General features: G+C 35.6%; 1 protein-coding gene across 7 annotated transcripts in view; it reads right to left on the minus strand.

Annotated features, from left to right (window-relative positions):
• The window catches only part of FBXO38 (F-box protein 38), a 66,226-nt gene that overhangs the window by 44,831 nt on the left and 9,161 nt on the right, over positions 1-12,234 (minus strand). For 6 of the 7 annotated variants that reach the window (XM_040239653.1, XM_040239651.1, XM_040239648.1 and 3 more), the window contains 5 exons: positions 8,795-8,928; positions 5,652-5,815; positions 5,284-5,449; positions 2,573-2,710; positions 1,273-1,410 (listed from right to left, as the gene is read on the minus strand). In XM_040239653.1, coding sequence (XP_040095587.1) covers positions 1,273-1,410; positions 2,573-2,710; positions 5,284-5,449; positions 5,652-5,815; positions 8,795-8,928 — 740 coding nt within the window. The remainder of the gene's footprint in view (positions 1-1,272; positions 1,411-2,572; positions 2,711-5,283; positions 5,450-5,651; positions 5,816-8,794; positions 8,929-12,234) is intronic. The other variant, XM_040239654.1, reaches the window with a different exon arrangement.

Consider the following 12,234-nt stretch of genomic DNA (forward strand, 5'->3'; position numbering starts at 1 on the left):
TACTGCAAATATCTTCTCCCACTCTGTAGCTTGACTTTTTTACTCGAGCTCTCACTTATGCCTTTTGATAAAAAACAAAAAAAAGTCTTTATTTTAATTTAGCACCGCTTACCAATTTTTTTCTTTATGGTAAAATGCTTTTTGATGTACAAATCTCTACCCAACAATGTTAAAGAAGACAGTTTCCAAACTTTTCCTTTAAAAAGTTTATTTTTTATATTTGATCTATGATTTTTCTGAAATTAACTATTGTGTGAGATAGTCTGGCTCCTTAAGTAAAATTAGATTTGTTCCTAAACACTTATTAGGGAAGAAAAGTCTCTGTTGCTCTTTTAGGCCATTTATGCCAATTCTTGGCTTTTGGCACCTCTCTCTAGGTCTTCTAATGAAGGAGTCCACTGTGGTCTTCTTTTCCTTTCTGACTTCAATCTGGTTAGTTATAGACATGGAGTAAAAATTGCACTGTTCATTTTGAGGGAGTCTCCATTCCCTTCACACAATGTAATGAACTACACCTGCACCAGACTTGATGACAAAATGTTAAAAATGCACTGCTTACTCATTTTAACAGTATTAATGATAACATCTATTTGTTACCAATGGTACTCGATGATTTTCCATTTACATTTTGGACATTCAAAGTTACATTTTGTGTTCCCAATTATTAATTATCTATATAGCTAAACTTCTTGGTCTTTTTGTTGCAATGAGGAGACAGTTAACACGGAGCACATTCTACTACACATGATCATTTAAAATATAATTATGGGTGCTAGGCAGTAAAATCTTTTTTTCTTTTAAAAGCCATCATCTAATCGGTATGGATGGATCTAGTATAAAACTGATAAACTTTAAAACATTTTATATATTATAAAGTATCAGACAAATGTTACATTAACATTTCTAATGCCTGAGTTCTTTTGTAGACCTAATTTGTCTAAGTCAAAAAATATCTCTTCTCAGCAATAGCCACTAGGATATTTCTGTTAACATTTCTCAGAAAGATTTCAAATATACCATGAATTATTAACTAACTGGTAAGTATTAATAAGCCAGAAAACATGACTTATTTTGAGGTTTAACACTGCATAAAAAGGAAATGAATACTAGCCACACTCATAGTTACTTATTCTTCATCAAATACACCAGATAGAAAGTAAAATTACTAACAAGCATTTCTTTTATAAAGACTCTGTAGAAAAGCTAAATAAAAGCTTAATAAATTTTTAAACTGATTTTTAAAATATTTAGTAACTAAAGGAAAATGAATACCTGATCTCCAACTGTCTTCAACTACATGCTGAATAAGACCTCCAAGGAAAGGAACTCGAACCATTTCTAAATGTTCCAAGTTGCGGGCAGAGGCTAGGCCTGTTACTAAAGGGACATATTTCAAGGAGTTTGTGGGTCCTGAAGAAAAACAATTTCAATGGAACAATGTAAATTGCCAAGATGATTTTTCAAATCAGCAACAGAAATTAATAACTTATAAATTCTGTGTCTGAAAATGATAACCGAGTGGCTGGTTCTCTACAATTTATCATTGGAAACAAAACCATTAGTAAGTCAACTACATACTGATTCAGCATAAGGGTTTTTCAGTAACATTGGAGATTCAGTATTTTTTAAAATTCCCTGGAGTCTCAACAATTTTGAGCTGAAAATAACTGAGGGGGAAAAGGCAAGCTGAAAATTTGATCCTTCATTAAAATAAACAGCTCAATGGCTTAAACATCTCTCTATGTGACCATTATTATATTAGGTGTTATGGAAGATCACAAGATAGGATCCTATCCATCAAAGAGTTCGCAACTGACAAGGACATAAACCATGAATATTATAAAAAGATAAAAAGGCAGAACATATCAAGAACAAAAATCAAATCTGATGTACTACATAAAAAAGAGAAGGAAGTAAGTCAATGAGGCAAAACTTGCATAAAAGATGTGTACAAGTAAAGAGGAGGAAGGAAGTGTTAAACTTCAGGACAAGAAAACAAGAATAAGAAGACACTCAGGTGAGAGCTCGTATGGCTATTTGGGAACAGTGAGTAGGCAAGCCTGACAATAAAAGGGGTACTTTGGAAAGGACTCTGAAATAAGGTATCAAGAACAGCTCTGATTGTTATGAACTCTGAAGCAGAACAGTTCCCACTTGACACACTAGGACAGCAGAAAAACTGAAGGTTTTGGAACAAAAATGTAGTATCGTAAAAGCAGTGTTTTATGCTTTAAGCTATATTAAGTCAGACAACATTTACATGCAAAAAGATCAAGAGACCAGAGACAAAGAAAGTATACAAAAATTTATTAAAACAAACCTATATAAAAAGTGTCCAAAAGATATAGGTAGAGACATTTTTGACACTTTGTCTGTGAAGGGTCAAAGGCAAATCATATGTCTACTGTCTTTAAAACAAAAAAAGTACATTTACCTACCTAAGGTAAGTTACAAATATAAATAGTAACAGTATAATATAATTTCACTTACAATGTATCATATCTATGCAGTTTGCTTTAGGATATTTTTAGAATAGTATATGTGTATTTCCACTACAACTATAGACTCTTACCTGCACAGTTCCTCATGACAAAAGTTCGTAAACTGATGCAAAGAAAATCTTTGAATGGTTGTGGTTTAGTGAGTCTTACCCACTTCATGTAAAGGTGCCTTAGCATTGGGATACAAGGAATTTCAGGAACATTCACCCCTAAAGCATATACACAAAAAAGAAAAAAACAAGAAAACCACTAAAAGACACTGTTTGCTGTGTACAGGTTCAACAGTCTATTTTTCAAGTTGACAATATATCCTTCCTGGATATTTTCATCAGAACAAATTACCTAATTAGCTCCTATGAAGATAAACTTATATAAAACAGGCTTGTAAAGAACAATTTAAACAAACAATAAACAGACTACTTTGTAAATTTTTTAGAAAAGGCAAATGGAAAGATGGGATTTATGAAGTATTTCAACACTGTATACACACAACCTTTTCTCTTAACTCTAACTCTTCAAGAGTTACCAGGAATCATACTTGCAGAGGACCATTTCTGAAAGAAAGGGAATGTACAGAAGAAGGATAAGTCAAGAGATATGGAAGAAGAGAGAATATGGGTAACTTGAAAATTCTTATGGAAGGACGCAGTTTGAGGAACTTGCCCAAAAGTCTAAACACTGTAGGTTCAGGAACAGCAAAAAAGTGACAAATTCTCAGAAAGAAATTCAAGGATACAGAGTGATGACATTTAGAAAGCAACAGCTGGCAAAATCAGTTTAATATAATTTTTAACCTTGAGTCAGTAGAAGCCCTGCTAGCAACAGCAACTAGAGAAAGCAAAATTGGGAGTACTTAAATCAGTGGTTCTTTGAAAGCTAAATTCTGCACATTCTACTGTAAGCATTACTCCTTAACCTGGTCCACCCAAAAAAGCACAGCTAGCTTTAGCTTTGCACTATGCGTAAACACTGTACTCACTGGGGATTAGTCCAAAGGAAGAAAAGCAGAAGTAAAGTACAGATTGAGACTCAAGATGCAAAACTCACAAAGGTATATTTAGCATCTACCATTATGGCGGTAGTTCTGATTAGGAAACCCAAGGGCAGCAAGGGTGAGACAGACCCAGACAAGACAGTTATATTCTATGCCCAATCCACATTTTATCCCAAATCCATTCTATAAACAAAGGACACAATTACCTGTCTTCCCCAGCATGTTCATTAATTTACTATACACGTTTGTATCACCATCACAGTGTTAAACTGTTGAATTAATCAAATGAATTAATGCATTTCAACAAAATTTACTGAGTATTTATATTTGCAATGAACTGTGACAGGCATCATGGAAAATATAGATATAAAACCACAGTCTCTGACTTTAGAGAGCTTATATTATAAACTTCAGATATTACAGAATTACTTTATTATCTAAAAATCCAAATTCAAACTAGATATCTAAGTCTTTCATCAGAACCACTCCTTCATCTTGTAAAGGAAGGACTGCTAGAGAGCTTTGCATGTCTCCCATAACTGCGTATCTAAATAGTTTTTAAGACCTACTCCTGATCATTCTTGCTGCTCTCCCTTCCCAGTTTCAGAAATATCCAGTTCTTCAGGACCATCCCTAATATCTGGAAGAATGCTTGAAACATAGCAGATACGCAATATGTACAAGTTAAATAAAATACTTAATCAGTATTAAAGGTCAGACTATAGTAACAGGAGTCCTCCCCACCACCCTGAAATTCCTTTCAGCAATCTAAGCCAAAGACGACAAATTAAATTTGAGAAAATATCTGTCCTTATCATTTACTTAGGTTTGAAATTATTGGGATACAATTTCAGAGAATATTCAGATGAAGAATGCACACCGTGATCACTGCAAATAAGGTGTCTCTGGAAAAAAACCACTCCCTCCTCATTTCTCAGGGAAAAAGAGAAGTGGCAGAGTTTTCCAGAAGCTCTAGGTTGAAGAAATGGGGGAGTTTTCTGCTTAGAGAAGATACAAGTAAATTTAAGTTTTATCTAAGATTTTTTATTCTGTCATGTTCTAGAACTGAAGAAGATAATAAAGTAGCCACTAGCTACATGTGGCTATCTGATAAAATACAATAAAATTTAAAAATCCAGTTCTTCTGTTTCACTGGCCACAGTGGGTACCATATGTGATACTACAAATACAGGACATTTCCATCATCACAGTAAGTTGTACTGGAGAACTATTCTCTAAACTCTCTTCTAAAGGGTAGAACTAGGAGCAAAAGGTGGGTATCAGAAAACAGCGGCAAGATTCCAGCTCATTCAAAAAATCAAAAACAAAAAGCCCAACAACTTTCCAAATTACTCAAACTATCTATTAAAATGAAAATAGACTGATTTTGAAATAGTAGTTTTCTCACCTACCCACCAGGCCCCTGGCCCCAAAGGCTCCTTAGTGGGAAATCTCAATTTTTATGCAAGTCTCACAAGCATTTCTTTTTCTTTTTCATATATGTACTTTAAAATAAAAATATTTAATTAAAAATTAAAGAAATTTTTAATTGGAGGATAACTGCTTTACAATATTGTTTCTGCCCCACATCAACATGAATCAGCATAGGTATACATATGTCCCCTCCCTCTTGATCCTCCCTCCCACCACCCACCCCATCCTACCCCTCTCGGCTGCCATTAGCAATCAGCAAAGCTATTTCTAAAATCCCCATTATTCCCTTTCCACTAATATTCAGCTGTATGGCATTTAAAGGAGTCACAAGTAACCCAAGAAACATGTACTCACCAACTAAATGTAAAGTTTGAATTTTGGCTCCTATAGGAATTTTCAGTTTATTTTCAGGAGGAATTGGAAATGCTCCATTACGGTTACGAAATTTCCCCAAAATATGAACATGTGGCATGTATGTCCAAATGGATTCTACTAATTCCAAGTGAGAAGTTTCCACACCCTACAAAATAATGCCAAGGCAAGCATAAGAAAGGCTTTTATTTAGCATCCAAAGCTTCTATTTCTATATCATAAGATCCTAAGTAGGCAGTGGAACTTAAAAGTTCGTTATGAATGAAATTTGCATGAACATGTTCTATCATTCTTTTAATTTAGTGCTTCATTAATCAGTTGATGTCAAATGTTCAACCAAGTGCACTCACCACTAAGTTTGGGCATGCCTGCAAAGCTTCCAGAACTCCTGGAATGCTAAAAGCCTCATGGCCCCGTACCCTTCGCCTCTCAAGGTATCGAGGGTGAAGGCCATATAGCTGTTCGACATCTGGCATCTTCTTTAGTAGTGTCAGAAAACTGGAATCTGTGAAGCCTAAGAAGTTCACAACTATTTAGAGCCAAGTTTATCACCACTTGTAATTTTTATCAAATGTTAACAACAAGATTTCCTCTTTAAATTTTCATAAGGCTAACATTACAGCTGAACAAACGGTTAAACAGAAAATACTTCCCTTAGGAACAGAAAATATATTAGAAACACCACCTATTCTGAGTTGTTACTTCATAGTTGAAGCTTTTTATTATTTTGTTGCTGTTGCTGCTTTTAAAGAACAGACATCTTCAACTAGGAACACCATGCTTTCAACCCAGATGGCCTGGACCTGGTGGGGACCAAGGGAAACCTACCTGACCACCACTCTCTTTCCCTGAAGGCACTTTCTGGCCCATAAACCCTTTATGCCCCACAGAGCACACAACCAAAAATCAGACAGACAGGATCCCCACTTTCAGGAAGCTATCTCAACAGGAACCCTATCTCAAACTGGGTTCTCTTAGGTACCCATGTCACAACAACTACTCTATCCTGTGTTTAACATCATTCCCAGGATATTTTAGACAATTCATTCTTTTAGACAAGACAGATGCAAATCAGCTAAGAGAACATATGTGATCCAAACTAGGAGGATGCTGACTGATAGAAGACTATTTATTTCAAAGGCCAGTTGTGCTCCATAATGGGACTCCACCAGATTGGGAAGAGAGAAATACTTCCATAGTACGAGCTGCTAGTGCTTGGTAAGTAAAGAGATAAGTATCTTAATTTTTGTTTTTAACGGAGGCCATCAGTAAGGCAACTGTTTATTCACTAATAATAAATAAAATTAATAATTTTCAAGAATAAAAATTTCCAAACCATTAAGTCTTACTACAGTTTTCAAAAGCTGTTCTAGTTGTACAGGGCTAGTCAAGATGCTGTGTAAACTCCAAATTCACAAATAATGAAGATTAAGAAGGGACCTCGGAGATTACCTGGTCTCTCTAATTGTAACAACAGTCCTCGTTATTGTTCTGTATAGTAACTCTACTGACTAAGCCATTCAACGTGTTAATCATTTCACATATCTACTCTCACAACCCAATGAAAAAGTTTATCACCCCATTTAAAAATATAAAAAATGAACATTACCTTTGCCAATGGCCAATCTCTTTTGTTGTATATTACACATTGCTTCCCACCCAATAATGGGTAAAGTTCCACCTTTACACATTTGGTGGGAGAGTCCAAGAATATCACATAGGTAAACCATAAAATGCTATATAAAAACCTTACTTAGCATTATTATATAGAGAATCAGGGTATAAACTCCAGAGATTAGACCCAAGTGGCACTAGCAAAGCAGGGTTCAGTTCAGTTCAGTTCAGTCGCTCAGTCGTGTCCGACTCTTTGCAACCCCATGAATCACAGCACGCCAGGCCTCCCTGTCCATCACCAACTCCCGGAGTTCACTCAGACTCACGTCCATCGAGTCCGTGATGCCATCTAGCCATCTCATCCTCAGTCGTCTCCTTTTCCTCCTGTCCCCAATCTCTCCCAGCATCAAAGTCTTTTCCAATGAGTCAACTCTTCACATGAGGTGGCCAAAGTACTGGAGTTTCAGCTTTAGCGTCATTCCTTCCAAAGAAATCCCAGGGTTGATCTCCTTGCAGTCCAAGGGACTCTCAAGAGTCTTCTCCAACACCACAGTTCAAAAGCATCAATTCTTCGGCACTCAGCCTTCATAGTCCAACTCTCACATCCATACATGACTACTGGAAAAACCATAGCCTTGACTAGATGGACCTTAGTTGGCAAAGTAATGTCTCTGCTTTTAAATATGCTATCTAGGTTGGTCATAACTTTTCTTCCAAGGAGTAAGTGTCTTTTAATTTCATGGCTGCAGTCACCATCTGCAGTGATTTTGGAGCCCCCAAAAATAAAGTCTGACATTGTTTAGTGAGATCTTATTCTAGGCTAGAGACTTTTGATTTCACTTTTTTACATCTGTTACACTGATGTAAGCCTTGGGCTCATAGGTATTTATCTGTCACAGGTATTTACTTATCACAGGTATTTATCAGTCTAAAAGAAGCCAGCAATGTAAAAACACATTCTTCTCTAGTCTGATAAGGGGCAGAGATGTTCATTGGAAGACTGCACCACACGGGAGCTCTGCTATCCTGTCTCTTTAGTGCATTAACCCCATCTCCACAATTCCTACTGGCCTAACCTCTGTTAAAGCAAATCTAATAAAACAAGTAACAGTCCTTTTCACATTGTCCCTAATTTTTTCTTTTCTCTATCTCTGCAATATGATAAATCCTCTTCCCTTACAACAGTTTCTTTAAAGTATCTGAAGATAAACATCACACCAAGCTAGGTTCTAGCCTCAAGTCTTTGCAGTGTTCTTCAAAAAAGATATAGTGATAACTCTGATCAAGTGACAAAATTATCAGTTGACTGATGAACTCTTAAAAGGCTATGTAGTAACCCAAACTGTACAACATCTCAGTATTTCAGAGGCAGTCTGTTCTGTTCCTCATAACAGAACAGAGCAAGACAATAATCTCCTCAGCCCTTCACTTCTATTAAGCTCCCCACCACTCCACTCTGCCCAGCACGATGGCTTTATCACATTTTCAAAATATCAGGATATGAATATTGTTGATCAAAGGTAGTTTAAAAAGACACTCAAAATTGCTAAGCATTAAAGTGGAGTTATTAAAGGACCGCTGTTAACTGAAAAGAAGCCTGATTAGCCCTTAATATTAATTCTTCCCTTTTAGGTGTGCTCCGCTTAACTAAAGTCATTGACTTTTTCCAGTGGTCTCTTTACCCAAGGTCCATTTGTTATGGTTAGGCTACTAACTTTTTTGAGTTCTTCACATGAAAGGCCAATGCATAATTGGAGAAAATTCCATAAACCTTCTAAAAGTGTTAGACTATCCCAAAGCAACAAGTAACTTTTGATGGGAACACTATTATTAGTTTCCAGTGGGGCTCCACTGTACATTACAGGCTAAATTTACTTACCACTTGGCATGTATTCCCACCATCGCCCTGCACAGAGATCTACAACCCTCACAACTCTCAGATATAGGGTGACTGCTTCCTTTAGCTTCCGGGAAAGACACTCCATACACATGATATCCTGCAGGGGGAGGTACCTTTGTAAGAGAAAGAAACCCGGATTTATCAAGTGGGTAATTACTTAATCTAACCGACAGGTTATTTTTTTCCTTCCTCCATTCTCCTGCCTCTAAAGTAAAATAAGACCCTAGGAATATTCACTAGGTTTTAAGATTAATATAAATACATAGGATTTTACCTTAAAAAAAAAAAATCAGCAAATACTTAAGCATCCAAAGAAAGTGTTGAGCTCCCTCCATATAGCATTGTATAAATTCTGCCTTTCTCCTTATAAGAACAAAGAAAATCGAAAAGAAAAAAAAAAAAAGTCAGTACATTTCAAGGTATGGTGATATGGGAATGTAAAAAAGATTAGAGAGAAATGATTAATTTAAACCTAACCTATATTATTTTATAGTTTTATAGAATCCATTTACTAACGTGGCTAAAAATATTCCTCTCTGGTCCTGTTCACCACCACAAAGAATCTCTACTATCTTCTTTATCAACAGATCTGTATACTAAGTTTACAGTGTACCTTTTTCCCTAGATCTTTTACCTTTTAATCACATGTTCTTTAAGTACTGCATAAGCATAAACTCATCTGAATTACAATTTTCTTTTTCCAGCCTCCCCTGTTATCTGCTTCCTTCATGAAACTTTTCAACTAACCTCTACTTTTGTTCTGTTTCCAGTAATACAAATATATTATATATTTTGAGAGATCAGAAAAATCTCATCTCTCTTTCTCAACAGGCCTAGGTTAATTTAAGGGAAAAGAAAAAAGGTAAAGCTCCTCTTTATTGACCTGGTGTTGCATCACAGACACTGTACTATAGCCACTGTTTCATTTCACAACTTTGCAAGCTAAGTTCTTTTCCTGTTTGCAACACAGCCCTCCTGCAATTCTTTTTCTTCCCTTCTCTGTTCTGCTGTGCTCCCCAGTCCCCAACCCATCCCTTTATGAATTGACTGGCCAGTGCAAGGCAGGGCAAAAGCTTTATGCTATTGCTAATCCCTTAGCTGAATGAATTCTTTAACATCTCTTACATGTTCCCTTAACCCTACCTACACTTCTCTGAGTGATTCCTTCATTATCTTCAAATTCCAGCCAAGTATACCTTGCTTTCTGCTAAAACTCTCATTGATATAGTAGGTGCTACCATATTCCACTTTACAAGTAGTGAAATTCATCAAAAAGCTAACCAGAAAAAAAAGTTAACAGATAAGAGAGAGGAAGAGCATGGATGTCAACAGGTACATCTATTTCCTAAAAATTAAGCTAATTCTAAAGAAAGCCCAAGTATGCCTGCTGAATATTTCTCTGCTCTATTTTTCCCCTATATCTGGCCCCTTTGCTTTCTCCTTTGCTGCTGCTGCTGCTAAGTCGCTTCAGTCGTGTCCGACTCTGTGCGACCCCATAAATGGCAGCCCACCAGGCTTCCCCGTCCCTGGGATTCTCCAGGCAAGAACACTGGAGTGGGCTGCCATTTCCTTCTCCAATGCATGAAAGTGAAAAGTCAAAATGAAGTCACTCAGTCGTGTCTGACTCCTAACGACCCCACGGACTGCAGCCCACCAGGCGCCTCCATCCATGGGATTTTCCAGGCAAGAGTACTGGAGTGGGGTGCCATTGCCTTCTCTGTGCTTTCTCCTTTATAACTATTTAAATAAACTGAATAAAATAAAGTCAAATTTTCTACCAAAAAAAAAAAATTATTGCCAACTTAATCTACAGTTTTTATTTCTCACATATGAGGATAATTTTCAGAAACTACATTACTATGCATTTTATAAACAATGAAAAACTGAATTTGTTTTCTAAATCAACTTTTGCCACTAAAAATTTCCCCCATATCACTAATTTTTAACCAAAGTATTTACCTTAGTTAATATTATTTAATATTACACTCCCTTGAAACAGAAACATTAGTAATCTTATGAAGATTAGATAACCAATGTATTTTTACTCCACAGATACATGGTCAAAAAGCTGGAGTTCAAAAGACAGATCAAACGTGTTTCAGAAAAGATGTGTTTAACATGGCAGGTACAAAAAGACTGGGTTTCTTTTAAGGAAACCATAGTTTTTCTTATTTCATGAAAATATGCTAAACAGTTAGTACAGGGATACAAAAAGAATCTTCAAATAAAAACTTTAGAAGCCTAAAAAATAAATGTTAATTTTTAGAATAAACATCTCAGGCCAAATTTAAGCACTCAGCTTAGTTCACAGTTATCACTACATTCTGCCAATCTGTTGCATGTTTTTTTCATAAAAACTAGGGTAGACCTTCTACTTGATCCCACTCCTTCTACTGCCATATGCTGTTTGAACTGCAAAATCAAATCCACTATCAATTTAAAATATGATCAAATTTGTTCATAATATGTCCTATCATTAGTCAACAAACAACAAACACAAATCCCTAGAAACCAATTTACCTATCCTCTCCTGTAGAATTTTAATAGCTTCATTGTTTAATTCACTGAAACATTTAGAATACAGTTGTCAGCACGTACACCCATGGTGATTCATGTCAATGAATGGCAAAAACCACCACAATATTGTAAAGTAATTAGTTTCCAATTAAAATAAATTAATTAATTTAAAAAAAAAGAATATAGCTGTCAGAGAGAAAAGAACATGTTTTATTATTTTCTTCAAATAGTTTTTAGGCTGTGACATCATCACTGAATAATCCACTCAGCTTTTCTTCACTGATGTGAATACCTAGTTTGTCATAAACCGGATCCCCACATATATTTGAATCCACATATGGAGTCTGTTTCATCCAACTGGCTGGTATCTTCTCCCATACCAAATCTTTAATTATTTTATACTTTAGAATACAACTGAACATCTGCTAGGGTCAGACTATTTCTGGAAAATTTTGGCTACAGAATTTTTCCTGCCAGATTAACTTTACTATCATCTTGCTATTTTTTTTTTTTTAAAAGGTCGATTAATTGGGCCTTCTATTACCAGACAGAACTGAACAAAAACTACACTGACAGAATAACAAACTGCAGAAGATCAAGACTGAGACAAATTTATACTGAAAAAAAAATAAAGTGCCTATGGTTCTCCAAAGTAACTCTATCACTATTTTATATAATCTGCAAATATTTAATAGTTTTTTATATATTGAAAACCTTTCTAGGAACTTCATATGTGGAAATTTCCCCTAAGTAAATAATGTGAAATAATGAAAAATTCAAATGTTTAGAGAAGTTAATTGCATTATTTAAGAGAAAAATTAGAAGTAATCCAGATGATATATAAGAATAAAGGTAATTACATCATAGTCAGTGGAATAGAAAGCAGTGACTAAAATGATAAA

The sequence above is a fragment of the Oryx dammah genome, unplaced genomic scaffold (assembly GCF_014754425.2).
Source record: "Oryx dammah isolate SB20612 unplaced genomic scaffold, SCBI_Odam_1.1 HiC_scaffold_5, whole genome shotgun sequence".
Lineage (NCBI taxonomy): Eukaryota > Metazoa > Chordata > Mammalia > Artiodactyla > Bovidae > Oryx > Oryx dammah.